Consider the following 23,041-nt stretch of genomic DNA (forward strand, 5'->3'; position numbering starts at 1 on the left):
TTTGGTAGACAGTAGAATTCATAGTTCCATCTATCACAGCAAGCCTTCCAGGTCCTGAAGCAGCAAAACAATCCCAGACCATCACACTACCACCACCATATTTTACTGTTGGTATGATGTCCTTTTTCTGAAATGCTGTGTTCCTTTTACGCCAGATGTAACGGGACATTTGCCTTCCAAAAAGTTCAACTTTTGTCTCATCAGTCCACAAGGTATTTTCCCAAAAGTCTTGGCAATCATTGAGATGTTTCTTGGCAAAATTGAGACGAGCCCTAATGTTCTTTTTGCTTAACAGTGGTTTGCGTCTTGGAAATCTCCCATGCAGGCCGTTTTTGCCCAGTCTCTTTCTTATGGTGGAGTCGTGAACACTGACCTTAATTGAGGCAAGTGAGGCCTGAAGTTGTTTAGACGTTGTCCTGGGGTCTTTTTGTGACCTCTCGGATGAGTCGTCTCTGCGCTCTTGGGGTAATTTTGGTCGGCCGGCCACTCACCACTGTTCCATGTTTTTGCCATTTGTGGATAATGGCTCTCACTGTGGTTCGCTGGAGTCCCAAAACTTTAGAAATGGCTTTACTGTATATTTACCAGACTGATAGATCTCAATTACTTCTGTTCTCATTTGTTCCTGAATTTCTTTGGATCTTGGCATGATGTCTAGCTTTTGAGGTGCTTTTGGTCTACTTCTCTGTGTCAGGCAGCTCCTATTTAAGTGATTTCTTGATTGAAACAGGTGTGGCAGTAATCAGGCCTGGGGTGGCTATGGAAATTGAACTCAGGTGTGATACACCAGAGTTAGGTTATTTTTTAACAAGGGGGCAATTACTTTTTCACACAGGGCCATGTAGGTTTGGATTTTTTTTCTCCCTAAATAATAAAAACCATCATTTAAATACTGCATTTTGTGTTTACTTGTGTTATATTTGACTAATGGTTAAATGTGTTTGATGATCAGAAACATTTTGTGTGACAAACATGCAAAAGAATAAGAAATCACGAAGGGGGCAAATAGTTTTTCACACCACTGTACATAAATGATTTAGATTGGAATATAAGTAACAAGCTGGTTAAGTTTGCAGATGATACCAAGTTAGGTGGATTTGCAGATAATTTGGAATCCGTTATATCATTACAGAAGGACTTGGATACACAGGCTTGGGCAGATTTGTGGCAGATGAAATTTAATGTCAGTAAATGTAAAGTATTACACATAGGAAGTAAAAATGTTAGGTTTGAATACACAATGGGCGGTCTGATTATCGAGTGTACACCTTATGAGAAGGATTTTGGAGTCATAGTAGACTCTAAGTTATCGACATCCCAACAGTGTTCAGAAGCCATTAAGATGGCTAACAGAATGTTAGGATATATAGCACGATGTGTGGAGTACAAGTCCAAGAAGGTTATGCTCAACCTTTATAATGCACTGGTGAGGACTCATCTTGAGTACTGTGTTCAGTTTTGGTCTCCAGGCTATAAAAAGTATACATAGTAGCGCTAGAAAAGGTCCAGAGAAGAGTGACTAGGCTGATACCAGGGCTACAGGGGTTGAATTATGAGGAAAGATTAAAAGAGCTGAGCCTATACAGTTTAAGCAAAAGAAGATTAAGAGGTGACATGACTGAAGTGTTTAAAATTATGAAGGGAATTAGTACAGTGGATCGAGACTGTTATTTTAAAATGAGTTCATCAAGAACACGGGGACATAGTTGGAAACTTGTTAATGGTAAATTTTGCACAAACATTAAGAAGATTTTCTTTACACAAAGAACAATAGACACTTGGAATAAGCTACCAAATAGTGTGGTAGACAGTAAGACATTAGGGACTTTCAAAACTCGACTTGATGTTTTCTTGGAAGAAATAAGTGGATAGGACTGGCGAGCTTTGTTGGGCTGAATGGCCTGTTCTCGTCTAGAGTGTTCTAATGTTCTAATCAGGGCAGAGTGAATACAGGCTGTAGGAAATTTATTTGCCCAGTTATAATAATGACAGCTATATACAAAATGCCAATGACACCAGTATACTATCTGCTGATAGTGTACTGATAGTGTATCATGTAAAAGTGAGGATTTTGCATAAATGCAAAACTGATGCAGAATGTGTGCAATATAACACATATTACTGCTATTCACTGATCTCCACAGGGTAAGGTAAATGTATCATGTACAGATAATCTCTTACTGAACTTCAGTTCGTTCATGTGCAGAAATTGACCTTCAGAAACAGTTATAGGGTGCATATTTGGCCTGATTTCAGTTATGACAAGCTGCTGTCTGTCTTTAAACTTATTGCTTAAAAATCAAATGCTTAAGGCTAAAATGTGCTGCTTAACAAAACTTTGCTTTGAATTAAACAAAAAGACTAAAGAAATACACCATTTGTAACATCATTAAAATATAAGACAGAAAAGATCACTATACAAAAAATTTAAAAACCTAACTCGTTCAGATTTACAGGAATACTGGACCCTATAGCAAGGAACTTCAAAAATTGACCAAAAAAATAACCGGTAGAGAAGCCAAAATAAACATCAAACAAATTTTCAAATACAACTGCAATTCAAAGAAACATCAGAATTGCACAATGAGAAATTATTAGGCTACAAATAGCAAAAGAACTAATATAATTAACCCAAGTATTTGCAAATGGAAAAATAAATGTAATGCCTCAGGCAGAGTCAGATACATACTCTGAGCTTAGAGATTTTAAAATTGAAGATTTAAGATGTACTTTAGGCCCTCAACATTTAGTCTAATAAACTCCCCAACCTAATGTGATTTGACTGGTTATTCTGAAAGAAACAAAATGTGTTAATTATAATTTTTTTAAGCATATTTTAATAGTCACTTCAGAGGGGACAAGTATCTGATTACTGTAAGTTGTAAATTTGACCTTAATCTTCTAAGAGGGAGATAAAATGGATCCTGGTAGTTGCAGATTAATAAATTGTACTTAACTATACATAGTTATGCAACCTATAACAAAAAATAAATTAGAAGAGACCATTACAAAAATAACAGCCAGCATGGGTTAATGAGAGAGAAATCTTGTCAAATGAATCTGTTAGATGCTTGAGCAGGCTACAGTAGGATAAAAAACAAACCATGTGCTAGCTTTTTATGACTTTCCAAAGGATTTTAATATAATTTTATACCAAAGATTCATTTTTAAATTATTAGCTATTGGCATCAGGGGCATCAAATTACAAAACTGGATTTTAATTTGGTTATTGGATGGATACAAAGAGTAGAGATAAGAGGTGAATACTCCACATGGGTGAAGTTATCAGTGAAATCTGTCCTTAGACTGTTACTTTTTCTAGTTCATAATAATGATGTAGATTCTGGTACAGTTAGTAAACCTTTCAAGTAAACTTGAAAGTTCAAAGATGACACTAAAATTGGAGGGGAGAAACTTCACGACTAGGTGTATGCAGTGTAATGCAGAAAAGTACCAAGTAACATTAATTATAAATACTATACACTACAGAAAAATAAATAATGGTACCATGAGACAAAAGGGAAAATGAAAACCAGTACACAAGCAGGAGTTAACACTAGAATCCCTGAAGCCTGTGATAAATTTCGTAGTCCTGGGCCACCTTAAATTGCTTCGTACCTCTTCATCAGTGCCTTTGTTTAGCAAGCAGCCTGCTATCCCTTCCCCCAATGATGCAGCTGAATTTACACAGATGATTCTCAGAGCTCAAGTCTGTTCATCTGGGTGTGAGGTGCTTTGAATTGTAGAGGGTAAATAATATATTGTCATTTGGAATACATACATTTCATGTGTGTTCCATGTCTACAATGATCTCTGTAAATGTAGGATGGCAGGAAATGTTTGAACACAAAACTAAAACAAACTTTTTCATGTTTTAGTAATAATTGACAAAATGTTGACATGAACTGTATAATTTGTGAAGACTGAACTCCAAATATCAAATAAACACGTTCAGAAAAGGTATAACAAGTTATGGGCCTGCAACAAATTAGCATTATTCTGGACAAAAATATTTAATTACCTTTCAGACAGATGTGAACTCACAATCCCTCCTAACCCATTAACAGCTGTGTTTGGGTTTCTTCCAGAGGGGCTTAAAGTGGAGAAAGACAAACAAATTGTGATTGCACTCACTACACTTTTGGCACGCAGACTTATTCTGATAAACTGGAAGAACCCAAACTCTCCTCTTTTAAGTCAGTGGGAAACAGATGTGTCATACTATTTGAAACTGGAAAAAATCAAATACTCAGTTAGAGGATCCGTACAGACTTTTTTTCAAAACATGGCAGGATCTAATCAGTAATATTTTAAAATAAGCTCATAAAGCACAGAGAATTTATTCATTTAGCTATGTTTACAAGCCTTAAATTTCACGCCGTTTGGCTTGCTCTCTCTCTCAGGGGTGGGGATCGATCTGTTCTTAACTCAATTTTTCTTTTTGTAAAAACTTGATTACTTTGTATGGATTGCAATAAAATTAATAAAAAGAAAGAAAAAAAAGTATAACAAGACAAATGTGCTTTTATTCAAGAATATAACCAAAGAAAAATAAACTAGGTTAGATTACAGAGTAGTTATGTCTGTTTGGTTGGTGCAATGGTAACAACCACTGCCTCATAATCAAAAGGTTGTGGGTTCGATCCCGGGTCCTCCCAACATTTTACCATTTTGAGTAGTGAGCGTCTATTTTTTTTACTATTACAGTGGAGCCTCGCTTATCCTACCTTTGCTTATCCAACATTTTGTATTATCTGATGTCACACAGCAAAAAAAACAAACAAAAAAAAAACTGCATCAGTCAGCAACAAGAACTGCAAGTTGCGAGCGTGAGCGTAGTCTATTTTTTGTTGCTTTCGAATCTACCGCAGCTAATTACAGTGGAACCTCGCATAATTTGTTCCGGAAACGTGCTCGCAGTCCAAAGCACTGGTATATCAAAGCAAATTTCCCTATAAAAAATAATGGAAACTCAGATGATTCGTTCCAAAACCCAAAACTATTCATATAAAAATGATTAATACAAAATGTAAAGTAAAAATACATAAAACAAATTAACCTGCACTTTATATTTGAAAAGAGTCATGGCTGGTGTGAGTAAGTTTCTAAACTCTTGTGGGGTTGCACCCAATGGGATGACACAAGGAAGAGAGTCCCAAAGCAATCACAGTCTCCCAGTGCTGTAGCAGTTCACCGTAAAAGCGAATCCGAAAAGATTGCAGACATGCTATAAGAGCTTGCTGTCGATGGGTGATACAAGGAACAAGGAACATTATAAATGTGCAGGGCACAGTATTACTTGGCTACAACCCTGCCTGACTGCTGTGTCTGTGTATAGGAGAGTGGCAGATCCCGCTACAATAAATAACCGCGCTATTGATGTTTCAAGCTGAATAAAGCTGGTGTTGCTAAAGTACTGAGACACTGCTTTGTGTTTTGAGGTGCAAGATGGGGACTCGCACGTCAAAGCACAAACACACACACACACACACACATGCAGTCACAATGCTGTAGTAAACAATATACGCTCATATGGATGTTGACTATATGAGTGACGCAGTTAAGGCTCTAGAAACTGCAATTAAATACATTGAGCAACAAGAAGAAGCTACAGGAATCAACATAATGATGCTGCAAAGATGGTGAGACTTGGCAGAGAAGAAATGACACTTGTCAGGAAAGCAGACTACGATCAAAAATTTCTTTAAATCACCACAGGACTGAACTTTTTAAGTACAGTACATACTGTATTTAACTTCAGACAATTCTGTAACTGTAAGTTAATTTTTCTGGTTATTTTTTTCTTTTTTGTTGTAAAACATGATTATTAGGTTCGTATTGTGTAAAATTGTAGCACAGTTTGACGTTTAATAGGCTTTTTCTTAACACCTCCCATTAATCTGACATTTTCGCTTTTTCGATGTTCTGCCGGCCCATTTGTGTCGGATAAGCAAGACTCTACTATATACAGTGGAGGAAATAATTATTTGACCCCTCACTGATATTGTAAGTTTGTCCAATGACAAAGAAATGAAAAGTCTCAGAACAGTATCATTTCAATGGTAGGTTTATTTCAACAGTGGCAGATTGCACATCAAAAGGAAAATCGAAAAAATAACTTTAAATAAAAGACAGAAATTGATTTGCATTTCATTGAGGGAAATAAGTTTTTGAACCCTCTAACAAAAAAAGACTTAATACTTAGTGGAAAAACCCTTGTTTGCAAGCACAGAGGTCAAACGTTTCTTGTAATTGATGACCAAGTTTGCGCACATTTTAGGAGGAATGTTGGTCCACTCCTCTTTGCAGATCATCTCTAAATCCCTAAGGTTTCGAGGCTGTCTCTGTGCTACTCTGAGCTTGAGCTCCCTCCATAGGTTTTCTATTGGATTAAGGTCCGAGACTGACTAGGCCACTCCATGACCTTAATGTGCTTCTTCTTGAGCCACTCCTTTGTTGCCTTTGCTGTATGTTTTGGGTCATTGTCGTGCTGGAACACCCATCCACGACCCATTTTCAGTTTCCTGGCAGAGGGAAGGAGATTGTCGCTCAGGATTTCACGATACATGGCTCTGTCCATTTTCCCGTTAATGCGATTAAGTTGTCCTGTGCCCTTAGCAGAAAAACACCCCCAAAGCAAAATGTTTCCACCCCCATGCTTGACGGTGGGGACGGTGTTTTGGGGGTCATAGGCAGCATTTTTCTTCCTCCAAACACAGCGAGTTGAGTTAATGCCAAAGAGCTCTATTTTGGTCTCATCAGACCACAGCACCTTCTCCCAGTCACTCTCTGAATCATTCAGGTGTTCATTGGCAAACTTCAGACGGGCCTGCACATGTGCCTTCTTGAGCAGGGGGACCTTGCGAGCCCTGCAATATTTTAATCCATTGCGGTGTAATGTGTTTCCAATGGTTTTCTTGGTGACTGTGGTCCCTGCTAATTTGAGGTCATTAACTAACTCCTCCCGTGTAGTTCTAGGATTCTTTTTCACCTTTCTCAGAACCATTGACACCCCACGAGGTGAGATCTTGCGTGGAGCCCCAGAGCGAGGTCGATTGATGGTCATTTTGTGCTCCTTCCATTTTCGAACAATCGCACCAACAGTTGTCACCTTCTCTCCCAGCTTCTTGCTAATGGTTTTGTAGCCCATTCCAGCCTTGTGCAGGTCTACAATTTTGTCTCTGACATCCTTGGACAGCTCTTCGGTCTTTCCCATGTTGTAGAGTGTGGAGTCTGCTTGATTGATTGATTCTGTGGACAGGTGTCTTTTATACAGGTGACTAGTTAAGACAGGTGTCCTTAATGAGGGTGACCTCATGTCTAACCACTCTGTGGGAGCCAGAACTCTTAATGGTTGGTAGGGGTTCAAAAACTTATTTCCCTCAATGAAATGCAAATCAATTTCTATCTTTTATTTAAAGTTATTTTTTAGATTTTCCTTTTGATGTGCAATCTGCCACTGTTGAAATAAACCTACCATTGAAATGATAACGTTCTGAGACTTTTCATTTCTTTGTCATTGGACAAACTTACAAAATCAGTGAGGGGTCAAATAATTATTTCCTCCACTGTATAATAAAAACATGCATTTAATTTGAATCTTTAACAGCCGGTGTAAATGTATGGTACTTGTAAAAGTTAGGGTTTTTTTTTTTTTTTTATTCAGTTTTATTCTCTTAGTCATATTCAAGTTCCCCCAAGTCTGACACTGTTAGTTTTCAAATAAAGGCGTTATTTGAAAACAGTGTCAGATCTTGTGTGTGAATGAAACTGGGACTAGAAAAACTGCGGCCGTGGTTGTGAGCGGTGTATGTGACTGAGAATAACTATGGATGTGAGTGGTTTTTTGGGACAATGGAACTCGAAATTACAGGGAATTCTCTGATATGGAGGGATAAAAGCTGACACACAAATACAGGTAAATCATGCCTTCATGGTATCTTGTTGTCAGTTTCTTTGTTTTATTCGGTTTTATTCTTAAATATTCCTGCTCTTGTTGAATTAGCATGCACCTTCTGGTCCATGATGTCAAAGTCACACTGACAAAAAAGAGAGACACAGGTATATATGACATTTCAAATAATTCATTTTATGAACTGTATAGCACACTTCGGAAAATATTGTGGCACTGATGCAACATTATATTCAGTCACATACCTTTATGCGGTTGTGGTCAGTGATCGTGCTTTTTTTTTTTTTTTCGTTTTTCCCCACCGATCCATTCTACACATTTTGGTGCATGGTAGTGTTTCTTTTGTACTCTAGGACAAGTAGAGGAATCAGTACTACGGAGATGTCAGTTCCATGCTATACAGTATACAGTCATCAAATTCAAATGATAAAATTTCCTATACACCAAGGACCCTCCTTCTTACGTTTATGACATGTTGCAATGTACTACTACTAGTATCTACATTTTACTACAATCTACTGTCTACCACACTATTTGGTGACTTATTCTATTTGTATTTGACTCTCTGTGTGAAGAAAAACATCCTAATGTTTGTGTGAAATTTACCCTTAACAAGTTTCTAACTATGTCCCTGTGTTATTGATGAACTTATTTTAATAAGTAAAAGTCTCAATCCCCTTAATTCCCTTCAGAATTTTAAACACTTCAGTGATGTTTCATTTTAATCTTTCTTTGCTTAAACTTAATAGGCTCAGCTATTTTAATTTTGCCTCATAATTCATCCCTTGTAGTCTTGGACACAGCCTAGTTGCTCTTCTCTAAGTGTTTTTGAGTCCTGCTATGTCCTTTTTTGTAGCCTTTAGACCAAAACTGCACTCAGCACCCATTTGAGGTCTAACAAGCATCATCCCAACTGACTGGAAAACATGACTTGTCATTCCTATCTGAAATGGGAAGGGTGATTGCCTGGATTGCAGCAACTACAGGGGGATAACACTGCTCTCAGTGTTGTATAAATTCCTTCCTGGGGTCATCCTCAGTAGGATCCGTGATCATGTGTTCACCTACCAGCAACCGGAGCCGTCTGGTTTTACACAGCCTCTGTTAATTTTTGTACAGCTTTCAAGCTGCCCTTTGGGACATCCTGAGACTTTGTGGGGTCCTCCCGAAGTGCTGGATAACATGGTTGGCCTGTACACTGGTACTGTGAATGTTGTGCAGATTGGAGGCAGAAGCTCTGCATTTTTCCCATTTGATTCTGGAGTTTGTCAGAGATATATTCTAGTTCCTGCTCTGTTCAGTGCTTGCATGGACTGGGTATTGGGCAGAGTTGTGGGGTCCAGTGGCTGTGTGGCATCTGTTGGTGAAGAAAGATTCACTGATCTTGACTTTGCCAACGATGCTTTGATCTTTGCGGAGACTATGGAGGCTGTGTTCAGGGCTCTTGAGGAGCTGAGCGAGGAGTTTGAGTGTCTGAGCCTTTAATCATCTCTTGGGCACAGCCAAAACAAAAAAAAAAAAGTGTATCTGTCTGCAGAGAGAATATCAGCCTCGTTGAGAGGTTTACTTACCTTGACAGCAACATTCATGTCTCTGGTTACTCTTCCTGTTGAGTCAATAGACAAATTGGGAAACCATTTGGGGTCATGAGGCTGCTGGAAAGGGGTAAGTGACTCCAATATATTTGCAAAAGGACAAAGGTCCAAATCTTTAGAGTCCTGGTGCTTCTTGTTTTACTGTATCTTTGCAAGACATGGATGCTATCCAATGACTTAAGATGAAGACTGGACTCCTTTGGTACTGTGTCTCTTTGGAGAATCCTAGGGTACTTTTGGTTTGACTTTGTGTCAAATGAGCAGTTGCTAACGAAGTCCCGAATGAGGCACATTACCTGCATTGTGAGGGAGCGTCAGTTACAGCACAAAGGTTATGTAGCGCAATTCCCTGAGGGTGATCCAGCTCACAAGGTTCTTATTGTTAAGGACCTGAGCGGCTGTACCAGGCCAAGGGGATGCCCATGTAACTCCTGGCCATGACAGAGAGAGATGGTCACTTCTAGAGAATGGGACCAGACCGTGTGTCTGCCTGGGGGATTTCCATCCAGGATTGTGAGCTGTTTCGTTGTGTGGGGGGTGCAGCAATGCGCTGTAACCAGTGCATGTTCCCAACCTGACCTGACCCGACCATTGCAACCTTCCATCATCTTAATAGTGACACATAAATAATATTTACTATCTGCACAATGCAGCATGAGTCATATTTACAATTAAAAATATCTCCTCCTGCTCACTCCTGATGCAGCCCACGATAGCAGTGTTGTCAGCGAACTTTTGCACGTGGGACTCTGAGTTGTATTGGAAGTCCGATGTATATAGGCTGAACAGGACCGGAGAAAGTACAGTCCCCTGCGATGCCCCTGTGCTGCTGACCACAATGTCAGACCTGCAGTTCCCGAGACGCACATACTGAGGTCTGTCTGTAAGATAGTCCACGATCCATGCCACCAGGTATGAATCTACTCCCATCTCTGTCAGCTTGTTCCTAAGGAGCAGAGGTTGTATGGTGTTGAAGGCGCTAGAGAAGTCCAGAAACATAATTCTTACTGCACCACTGCCTCTGTCTAAGTGGGAGGGAGATTGGTGTAGCATATAGATGATGGCATTCTCCGCTCTCAACTTCTCCTGGTATGTGAACTGCAGAGGGTCAAGGGCATGGCGGACCTGTGGCCTCAGGTGGTGAAGCAGCAGCCGCTCCATGGTCTTCATCACATGTAATGTCAGGGCAACAGGCCGGAAGTCATTCAGCTCACCAGAACATGATGCCTTTGGGACTGGGGTGATGCAAGATGTTTTCCAAAGCCTCGGGACTCTCCCCTGTTCCAGGCTCAGGTTGAAGATACGCTGTAGACTCCCCAGCTCCAACGCACAGGCCTTGTACCCCATCTGGACCCACTGCTTTGCTGGCACGGTCTCCTCAGCTCTCTGCTTACCTGGGCTGCTGTAATTGTGAGTTGGAGAAAACTCTCTCCTATGCTGGTATCAGCAGAAGGACTGGTGGAGGGTGCAGTACTCTGAGGTGAGAGTGGGTTAGGGTGGTCAAACATGTTAAAGAAGTTGTTCATCAGGTTTGCTCTCTCCATGTCTCTCTTGATGGGGGCACCCCACTTCGAGCTGCAGCCAGTGATGATCTTCATCCCATCCCACATTTCCTTCATGCTGTTGTTCTGCCTTTGCCGCCCTGAGCTGGACTCAGAGTTCCTTCTGCACGCGCTTGAGCTCATGCTGATCACTGCCTTTAAAAACCATTTTTTCTTGTTCAAAAGGCCCTTGATTGGCTTCTTTGGAAACATCTCCCGCAAAACATGCATGGATCTTTGCATCCTATGAGCTATTGCTCCATACTGTTGAAATCAGGCATCCACCACATCCATTTCTTTCAGTTGAGGCCCGCAAAAAGTTCTCTAGCATTTCAATGTAATGTTCTGAAGTGACTGTGACCATTGCTCCCCCTCCTCAAAAAAGTAAGGGCCTACAATACCAAATTCTGCAATGGCACACCAAACTGTAACACAGTTATTGTTCAGGGGTCTCTGATGAAGTTCATGAGAGTTGATTTCAGCCCAATAGTCAAAGTTTTGCTTATTTATGCAACCATTCAAATGCAAATGTGCTTTGTTGCTGCACATGACAATGGCATCTTGATGAACAATTTGTAGAATGTTTGCGTACAACTCTCTATGGCTCTCCCAGTCTCCCAGTTCCTGCACTACCATAATTTTGTATGGATGAAAATTAAGGTCCTCATGCAAAATCCCCCTCAAAGGCGTGTTGGAAATGCTTTAGGCAGAAACATGTTTGCATGCTGAATGTCTAGGAGACTGCAAAATTAATGCTTGGATGTTTTCAGAATTTGGTACAGTCTGAGGATGGCCTGGAGATTTTTTGTTCATTGTTGTACCGTCTGTCTAAATTAAACCACCCGTTGAAGAATTGTTTTCCAATTTGGGACGTCACCATTGGAAGGAATGCTAAAGTGTTTTTGTTGTGTTTTTGAAGAAGTCTTCAACAGCGAAAGCATGGTGCGCACCAGACGAAGGCATGTTGCCGAATGAAAACTACAAGGAATGACCTATCAAAGTATCCCCCACCCCAACCCACTCAGCTGACTCTACCTCACTCAACGACCTTGAGAATTGTGGTACTTCATTTTGGCTCATCTGTATAAGAATGTCTGTCTGCATTCTGCGATTCGATGTCCTCTGGAGTATAGCCTTTATTTAGTTCTATAATGTAAGATAAACTAAGTCATGTTTATATATCAAGAAACTATTCAAATAATAGTAAATAGTAATAATAATTTTATGTGGTTTTCTAATTTCTAGTTAACATCCTTGTTGAGCATCATCGTAATCATTGGTTGGCTGGCTGCCCTTCAGATCTTTTTTCTTTGAACTTCTTTAGTCTCTGGGCATTCTTTGGGTTGAGACCCGTTCTTTTCATGCCATCTGCCAATACCTGCATCCACATTTTCAGCCTCCTTCTGGGGCTCAGCCCCTCAGTGGAGCTCTTCACCCAGTCATCTTCCTTCTTTCACTCTACATTTCTGAACTACAATGGTCTTTTTGTCCTATTGCTTCCATACAAAATACATCATCCAGATCTCACTTTCATACAGTTTACTGCTCCTTACATAGCTTTCAGAAATCTTTCCCTTCAGTTCTAGAAAGGTTTCTTTACAGGTCAGAGAAATGGGCAGCTCCCAGATGTTCTTCCACATCCCTTTCACCCTTCCTATCACTTCTGTGTCAACACACAGAGAAGCCTCAAGCTTCCTATATAATGTACTGTGTGATTATCCAGCTACTGAACAAACTTTATGCATTTCTGGCATATGGAACAAGTTTAATCTATTTAAGATACATTGAGAGGATTTGGTTCTGGTAAGATTGTAGTCACAGTGAAGTGATTGCCAAAGAGCACCTTGTGCAATTAAAGTAAATGCACAAGAACATGAATATGGGGGCTTGAAATAGGTATGAAGATAGAAACAATTACTTTGCTATTTTTAATATGACTGTACCCTGTAAACCATGGGGTAAGAATCAAATAAATTCTTACTATATTCAGGATAAAAACATAGTTCTGGAGGTGATAGTAGGTTTCTGACAGATCAATTGCTTTAAGTAACCAATGATTTATTTTTTTGGTTTCCTCTTCCCCACTTCATCTCACCTGCTTTTGCAATTGTGAAAACATGAGGGCACATACACTTTAAACTTTCAAAATAACATCCTGTACAGCTATACCTCTTTGTCTTTCATGTAAAATATTGTGACAGGGCATTTGAAAAACTTAACGAGATGCCACACAAATGAGACTCAATACAAATATGCGCAAATGTGTTCCTAATTAGCCAGTACCAAACTGTATCATCCCCCAGTGGCTATTTTACCTACTAACAACATAAAAGAGCAATTGGGGAAAATAAATTAAGGATGCTAAAAAACATACATAAATATAAACATATTAAAATATTAATATATGCAGATTAAAGGTCCATAAACAGTGTATGCAAAACAAATCATATTACCTACAGAAACCCAACTACACATACAAAAACAAAATTAAACACAAAGTTCACAAATGATGTGCAAAAAAACACTGTCTATGTTTTAATGGTTAACAAGCAGTTTCTGATTTAATTACTGTCTTAAACTAAAGCAGTTTTTTAATTTTTAAAACAATGAATGGTAGTCAGTGTAGAAATGGAAAGAGATTTACCATGGTGAATTAATTAATTAACCGTTTTGCCTTTGGCAGTGTAAGTAATCAATTATATAATCTGGCAAGGCTCTTACTTTATTTACTATATTAAGGTAACTGAAGCACACTCATTTTAAGGAATAGAATAATACAATTTATTGATAAACCAAGGATTATAGTAATGTAGTAATTGCACATATATTGACATACAAGAAAGGACACAGGTAAACTAGACAGACAAATATATAGAAGAGGCTGGTTGTTTTCTTGATGTTTCGAATTCTAATTATTCTTGGCAGAGAAAAATATTTCTATGATACCAAGTCTTTAAAGGTGATGAAAAATTGAGTTATTCCTGTTGTTGCTGCTTCGGGTTCAAGTAAGGATTCTTCTTGCATAGCAGTGTACTCTTACTCTTTTCTGTGAGATTCTTTGTCAGTGGTATTCTGTGTTTTGTCAGCTTTTAGCTTCTAAGGGAGATAATGGCTCATCAGCTTTTTAGTTTCCGAGAACAGGTTTCAGAGGGAGGTCATTTTGGAGAGTGTGTTTAGGAGTGTCCCTCTAAGAGTTCAGTGAGTGACCACAGAAATTTCTAGAGAGAGTTCAGTGCAGCAAGTTTTGAAACTATGTGTAATCTCTCATACTTTGATTAAAGTCACTTCCAGTTACAAAATCAGTGCATTTTCACTGCTGCATTATTTTGTTCATCAGAATTGTCATTCATTGAATTATAACTTTGTTGTCCTTGCTTTGTCTATTTCATGCCTCCTAGCCTGAAAATGTCTCTGCAAAGATGTCAGTTCAGCTCTGATTTACATCTTAGATATTAGATGAAGTATAATCTAATAACTTGTATGAAGAGTTTAGCCACTTAATTTTGAATGTATGTGGTAGTTAGTGCAGCTGGATGTTTACATCCTTGTTAAATCTATTGTCTTTACAGGCCTGATGTGCCATTAAAGTCGGTAGAATGGGAGATGCCCGCTTTGTCTTAAAAGGGCGCAACTCCTAAGAAAGTAAACCAGAATGATCTGAATGTGTGCTTCATTGAAGGAACAGAAAGCTAAGGGAGCAGATGTCCACCATACTTAATATTATAGTTTCTAAAGCATAACAAACTAACTGCCTTGTGGTGAGATGGTTTCTATTGTCTGTGCCATACTGTCAATAAAATCTCATTTCAATCAAGCATCATAGCATTGTTAATGAAATATGGTGAAGAGAGAAACAAAAATCTATCTATTGTTAATATACCAAACCCTTCAATCCATATATTTTCTAATCCTATTTGTAGAAAGCCAGGGCTGCAGGAGTCTACCTTAACAACACAGCATGAAGTAACTCTGGCACTAGACATAGTTTATGCTCTAAAACTGCAGTTAGAACTGTTGTGTTTTACTGTTGTGTAAGCATGTAGTTTTATCAACCGTTACTCAAAATACCAATCCTATTGTCTTTAAAAACAGTTAAGGTCTTATAAGTCAACAGTTAAATTTACTTGTATTCAGGGTATATGTTATACTGATTTAGATGTAAATATTAAAATACGGATGGCACGGTGGTGCAGTGGTAGCACTGCTGCCTCACAGTTAGGAGACCCAGGTTCACTTCCCGGGTCCTCCCTGCGTGTAGTTTGCATGTTCTCTCCGTGTCTGCGTGGGGTTCCTCTGGGCATTCCGGTTTCCTCCCACAGTCCAAAGACATGCAGGTCAGGCGGTTCTAAATTGGCCCTACTGTGTGCTTGGTGTGTGGGTGTGTTTGTGTGTGTGTCCTGCGGTGGGTTGGCACCCTGCCAGGGATTGGTTCCTGCCTTGTGCCCTGTGTTGGCTGGGATTGGCTCCAGCAGACTCCCGTGACCCTGTGTTCGGATTCAGCGGGTTGGACAATGGGTGGATGGATATTAAAATACAAGTTATATTGACTGATAACTCAAATTTCTCTTGGTTAGAGTGAGTGTGGATGTGTATATATTGTTGTGTCCCATAATTGGTATTACTCCTACCATGTTTCAGAATGATTAACACAATTATCAGTGTGAAATGATGTAACCATTACAAATTAAGCAATATTTTTACCTCTTTTGGCTTATGTTTGTAGATATGACAGACAGCAAACGCAAACATCTTCAAGATTCATGTCAGACAAAATATTCAAACAGAAAACAACGGTTGACTTCTGAAAATCAAGAATTAACTCATCAGCTCACTCAACAGACTGTGCAACTACAGAAACTTCAGCTCAAGCAAGAACTATTAGAGCATGTCAGAAATACTCTTCAAGAATATGAGAATGAACCTGGTAAGAATTCTATTTCACTTCTAGGCACAGAATTTCTCTGAGAGGTTTATAGTATCTTATATAACATCATTAGGAAACAATAGATTAAATAAACATCCAACTCTGGTAATGAGATGTTCATCTGGAGCTTTTAGTTTATGTGTGAAACTGTTCCTAAATACTTTGTCAAAAAATTCTAACCATTGTTCCCTCTAAGCTGCAAACATGGACTATGATGAACAGCTTTAGCGCACATTTTTTCATTTATTCACACTACTCCCTGGTTTACACCTGAATTCCATCAGCTTAAGGCCATGGGCCGACAGTTGGAATGTCTAAGTATATGGATCTGGTTGTACATAAGAAAATGTATTTAGATCATATGTTAAAATACAAAATGCTTTCTCTGTTGCCAAAACTGTATACTACTCTAACATTATCAGTACAGGAGGGAAAAATACTAGAGCTATTTTTTTTCCATAATGAATAGGCTAATTACACCACCAGAAACTGCTACTCACCATAACCTCTCTTTTAAATACTGCTGTACTTTTATGTATTTGTTCAACTTAAAAAATGAAAAAAGAATCACCTGCAACTTGCTTCCTCTATTTCTGCAGAAAACAACATACTTTCCACTGCCACCCATATTCCCTTACCAACCACCTTATTCTCAGATTTCAGTTTACCAGCTGAAAAAATGGAACTTATAACAAAATCTAATTCTTCCACATGCCAATTTGATCTAATACCTACAAGCTTTGTTAAGTCCTGTCTGTCACATATTTCCCCCATGATAACTACTATAGTTAACTCTTCCCTTACTACATGCATGGTCCTCCTTTCACTAAAAACATCCTCAATTACTCCAATTATGAACAAACCTGGCTTAGATCCTAATATCTTTAACAAATATCAGCCTATTTCAAATGTTTCATTCATGTCTAAAGTTCTTGAAAAGATAGTTGCCTCCCAACTTCAGTCCCATCTTTCAAAAAATAACCTTTTTGAACAGTTTCAAGCTGTTTTTTTTTCCTAAATACAGCACAGAAACTGCCCTGGTTAAAATCACAAATGATCTTCTCCAGGCAGCTGACATGGGACTTTTATCAATTCTTATACTTCTTGACCTCATAAAATTATAATGGATGGGGACTTCAATTGTGTTTAAAACCCAGCTCTAGATAAGTCTCCTGTCACAGGGGCGATAACATCTAACACTGCAAAGACAATTACACAGTTTGTAACTGACCACAAATTATCAGACCCCTGGAGATTTCTAAACCCAAATTCAATAACATATTCCTTCTACTCACCAGTGCATCATTGCTACTGAAGAATTGATTATTTTTTTTGTAGATAACCATTTCTTACCTACGATTAAATCCTGCAACTATGACACTATTGTTATTTCTGACCATGCCCCTTTGATCTTGAAGGTAAAATCATTATGCCCCACATACTCATCTCGCAGATGGCATCTTAACCCACTTTTATTAGCAGACGAGAACTTTACAGAGTTTATATCAAAACAAACCAGTTTTTGTCTACAGACAAATATATCCTCAGAGGTCTCTGCAGTAATACTCTGGGAAACCCTGAAAGCCTTCTTAAGAGGACAGATTATCTCATATCTTTCCCACAGAAAAAAATTGGAAACCAAGCAGGTATCAAAGCTAACCAACGAAATTACTACACTAGATCAAGAACATGCCAGGTTTCCAAGTGAGGCTCTTCATAGGAAAAGACAGGCTCTGCATTCAGAATTCAACCTCTTGACAACTAAAGAAACTGAACAACTCATTTTTATATCAACACATCATTACACAGATAGAAAACTAATAATCTTTTAGCTCCACAAATCCACAAGCAAGAATTTCACAATGCAATCCCAGCAATTACCAACACAACCGGAGACATAATCAATGACCATAAAAATATAATGGTACACATTTAGAGACTACTTATACTACTTATATTCTACCAAGTTTAAAGAAGACAAGACACAATCTAATGCATTTCTGGATGCATTACAGATACCACAAATAGATGCTCTCAGTGCAGAGGAATTGGATAAACCGTTGGCACTATCAGAATTATTAGATGCTATAAAGTCACTTAAGAGTGGGAAAGCAGCATGCCCCGATTGGTACCCTACCAACTTTTATAAGAAGTTCTCCACTCAGCTAGCTCCCCTCCTATTAGCAACATTCACAGAAGCTAGAGACAATAAAATTCTACCTCAAACTTATCGTCAAGCATTAATCACCATCTTTTCCTAAACAAAATAAGGACGTATTACAATATGCATCATACAGACCAATTTCACTTCTGAATAACGATGTTAAGATACTCTCAAGTCCTAGCTAGAAGGATGGAGAAAGTGCTGCCTTCAGTAATATCACAAGATCAAGCTGGATTTACTAAAGGCTGACATTTAGTGTACAATCTTTGATGCCTGTTTAATGTAATATACTCACCTGCAAAGTCAAACATCACAGAGATTTTATCATCCTTGGATGCAGAAAAATCATTTGATATGATTGAATGGAACTACCTTTTCACTACATTGGAGAAATTTGGGTTTGGCCCGAACATTTGTGCATGGATCAATCTACTGTATATCAATCCAAAAGCTTCAGTTTGTATTAACAACGTTAATTCAGACTACTTTAAACTATAATGTGGTACCAGACAAAGATGTCCCTTGTCACCACTACTTTTTGCAATCGCCATTGGGCCACTGGCAGTTCACTGTCGAAATGCTTATGAGATAAAAGGGATTATCAGAGAAGGATTTGAAAAAAATAATTTCTCTATATGCAGATGATGTGGTACTGTATATATCTGATCCACAAAATACTGTGCCTCCAGTCCTAATAGCACTTACAGAATTTCAAAAGATTTCTGGTCTCAGAATTAATTTGACTAAAAGTGTGATCTTTCCATTGAATTCTCAAGCACACAATATTAAACTGGACACGTTCCCTTTTATCACAGATCAGTTTAAATATATCTGTGGGTAAACATCACAAGTAAACAAAAGCTCTTTATCAACAAAATTTCGTTGTCTGTATTGAAAAAATCAAGCAAGACTTGCATAGATGGTCAGCCCTTCATCTCACTTTAGCTGGAAGAATTAACACACATTTTTATTTCAAAATATTCCAATATACATCAATAAATCGTTATTTAAGAAATTCGATTCAGCCATAACCACATTCATTTGGAATTCAAAACATTCACGTATCAAAAGAGCGACCCTACAAAGGCAGAAAGTGGCATGGCTCTACCTAACTTTCAGTTTTACTACTGGGCAGCAAACATATAAAAACCTGGACATTGACACAAATAGATGAACATATACAGGCTTGGTCTGCAATAGACATGAAATCCTGCAGTTCCTCTTTATATTCCTTGCTTTGTGCCCTAATAAGTGCAAATTATCGCCAATATACTAATAGCCTAATAGTGCTTCACTTGCTCAGAATATGGAACAAATGTAGGAATCTGCGAAACCTCTGCATGAGAATCACCTTTTTCATCCCTCGCAAACATACAGTATGCAGTTTTTAATGGCTGGAAAATTTTTGGGATTAAATCACTTAGAGATCTGTACATAGACAACGTCTTTCCATCCTACGAACAATTACATTCTAAATTTAACTTTCTAGCAACACATTTCTTTCACTATCTTCAAGTTAGAAACTTAAACAGAACCTGCCCAATTTTCCTCACCTCCCATCTCCCTCTATGCTGGAAAATATATTGATCAGTTTCAAGGACTTAAGCAGCATCTCTGCAATATATTAAACCATTTTACAGTCCCTCCCTTTCAAAGATCCAAGAGGACAATGGGAAAAGGATCTCTCCCTCAACATATCAGAAAAGGAGTGGAAGGTAGCAGTGCAGAGAATTCACTCAAGCTCCATATGCGCAATGCATAAAATTATTCAACTCAACATTATATATTGAACACATCTGTCTCGCTTAAAATTGTCCAAAATGTTTCCAAGGCAAGATCCAACCTGCAAACACTGGACTCAAGTTCCAGCCTCACTGTGTCACTTGTTTTGGGCCTGCACCAAATTAACATCATTCTGGACCTAAATTTTTAAATGCCTTTTAGACAGCCTTGGTATCACAATCCCTCCTAACCCATTAACAGCTGTTTTTGGTGCAGTACCAGATTTGCTTAAAGTGGAGAAGGACAGACAAACTGTATTTGCCTTTAAGTCACTATTAGCATGTAGTCTTAACTTTCTCAAATGGAAGAATCCTAGCCCACCTCTTTAAGTCATTGGGTAACTGATGTTATATATCTGAAATTGGAAAACAATCAAATTCCAACTTAAAGGATCTGTTCAAAACTTTTTTAAAACGTGTCAGTATCTATAATAGATTCAGTGACATTTTAGAATAAGCATTTATATTGGGAAAAGGATCCTCTTCCCTCTTATCTACTCTTAAAGTTTTATTCTGGCCTTCCTCTCTTTCTCATGGTCGGAGGTTGAATTGAATTTAGTTTTGTCAAGTGTGATTTGTTTTTATGGAGTGTTACTTGTTTTTAATTAATTCAGTAAAATATAATAAAAAGTAAGTTGGAAAGTACTGGCCTGTCTCTTTAAATGTGGAATGTTTTAGTGATTTTAAATATGTTGGATGAACATTTACATGTTATTGTGAGTTCAGCTACTCTGGCACTTGTTTATTGCAGAGAACAAGTTTAAACATCTTATTTCAGACATTGTTTTAATGCTGGACATTTTCATCTGATATGATCATAGTATAAAAGGCAGGATGGGGACTGAAAATGAGTAAATGACTAATGCTAAAAAAAGAAAAGAACATTAAATTTAAAACTGGGTTTTTTTATCTGTGTTAAAATATGTTATCCATTCATTGAAACACTAACTGAATTTGTTCATGTTATTGCATAGGGTGATAAGCTACATCATCATAATTAATGTTTATTAACCCAGGAACAGAAATGATTTTTTCTGTACTAATATTCTAATGATTGAATCATTATGACCCCAAAATGCTGTTGACTTAAGCAGGGACATATTAGAATGAACAAACTTCAATTATCATGTTGGATTTGTGGACACAACAAGCTGGACTTGCTCTGTTCTAATGCCAGTGCCTTTAAATGTAAACCTGCAGTACAAATTAGTCGATATGATTACCTCTAGGCCTGTGATTGACAGTAGCAACTCTCCTATTGAAGCCAAAAGTTTTAATGTATAATGGGTGGGTGACCGTTGTTTGTTATATTTTATTTTTTGTATATTTTTTGTTTTTAGATTATCTATCTATCTATATATCTAGGTATCTAGCTAGCTCTTTTAATTTTTATATTCACTGGTAGAAGACATGTTGTTAGACTGATTGACAATAAAGGCTTTTTTACAGCTAATAAGTTATCTTAAGTCAAGTTTCCACATTCCATTTACTTGCACTGCCACAAGCTGTAAAGGAAAACACTTTACAGAGAAGATGAAAAAGCTAAAAACCTAACTGCTGCCTTGTAGACATGGTGACTTGCAAATAAAATGGTTCTATGTGTTCATGATAAATACTTGGAGCATCTTGGCCTCTAATTCACACCCACCCTTATTAACCCGTCATTTGTAAAATGTTTTCCTCATACTGAAACTTGTAGTCCATGATGAATTAAAGTTTCTTAACTGTAGAGAAAGGATATCTGAGTGTACTGTTAATGTCAGTCCTATGAGTTCTGTTGATCTTGGTTTCATAATTGTAAGAGTTAAATTTGAACCCTGCTCTATGTGTGCACCTGGCATGTGTCTGAGTCTCATAACCTTTTGAGCTTATGCTTAAAAGCTGATGCTATTGTTTTTTATTCACTATGATAAAATGTGTTTCCTGTTTTGAACCAAGCTGGATCATAATATATATACAGTGGTACCTTGGTATACGTCCTTAATCCGTTCCAGATCCTTGGACTTATACCAAACAGGACTTATATCAAACAAATTTTTCCCATAAGAAATAATGGGGAAAATGATTAATTCGTTCCCATGAAAAAAAAATCCTATTGTTATTGGCATATTATACTGTACATTGATGGGGTTGTATAAAATAATTTAAACACTACTTAATACTAAAATACATAAATACAAAAGCAATTAGATGAAATAAATGAAAATGACTTGTCCGATAACAATGAGTTTAATTTTACTGCACAACAAAGGAGAGTGTTTCAGCTCTTCCAAAGGAGCCACTTCAGGCGATTGTGTAGCACTGCCGTTGTTCTTCTTCTGGCAGTCTTCAATCCAAATCCCTAAAGCAGATTCCATCCAGACTACTGCCTTATTACATCCACTTACAACTCGTTTTGCACCCTGGTTAAAAGGACACTGCAGCCGTAGATCTTATATTTCTTTCCTACTTTTTAAATAAAAAGAATCGTAGCCTTCAACAAATCCAAAACGTTTACCTTTTCGGCAATCGTTAACATCTTCCGTTTGCACTTGGGCACAGCCCCTGAAGAAGTAGCAGATCGTTTTGGAGCCATAATGAAGGGCTTGACTATGCACAAAGATAAACACAAAAGAGCACAACTCTTTACACAGCGAAACACGTTGATGCTGAATGAGCGAGACGAGACTTCATGGTTAACACTGCATTCAGCACACAGGAAATTAACTGTGTGCTCTGATTGGTTAGCTTCTCAGTCATCCGCCAATAGCGTCCCTTGTATGAAATCAACTGGGCAAACCAACTGAGGAAGCATGTACAGGAAGTAAAAAGACACATTGTCCACAGAACCCGCGAAGCACCGAAAAATTTGCGTTATATATTTAGTTATGCTTTCATATATGTAGATGTGTAAGTTTATATCTATACTAATAAAAGGCAAAGCCCTCACTCACTCACTCACTCACTCACGCACTCACTCACTTACTCACTCACTCACTCACTCATCACTAATTCTCCAACTTCCCGTGTAGGTAGAAGGCTGAAATTTGGCAGGCTCATTCCTTACAGCTTACTTACAAAAGTTGGGCAGGTTTCATTTCGAAATTCTACGCGTAATGGTCATAACTGGAAGGTATTTTTCTCC

At 38.1% G+C, this 23,041-nt stretch overlaps 1 protein-coding gene across 1 annotated transcript in view; it reads left to right on the forward strand.

Moving 5' to 3' along the window:
- cep89 (centrosomal protein 89) overlaps window positions 1-23,041 on the forward strand; it is a 440,613-nt gene that overhangs the window by 101,882 nt on the left and 315,690 nt on the right. The window contains exon 7 of the mRNA XM_039762400.1: window positions 15,772-15,972. Within this exon, the coding sequence (XP_039618334.1) occupies window positions 15,772-15,972 (201 nt within the window). The remainder of the gene's footprint in view (window positions 1-15,771; window positions 15,973-23,041) is intronic.

This window comes from Polypterus senegalus, chromosome 9 (genome assembly GCF_016835505.1).
Source record: "Polypterus senegalus isolate Bchr_013 chromosome 9, ASM1683550v1, whole genome shotgun sequence".
NCBI classification, from domain to species: domain Eukaryota; kingdom Metazoa; phylum Chordata; class Cladistia; order Polypteriformes; family Polypteridae; genus Polypterus; species Polypterus senegalus.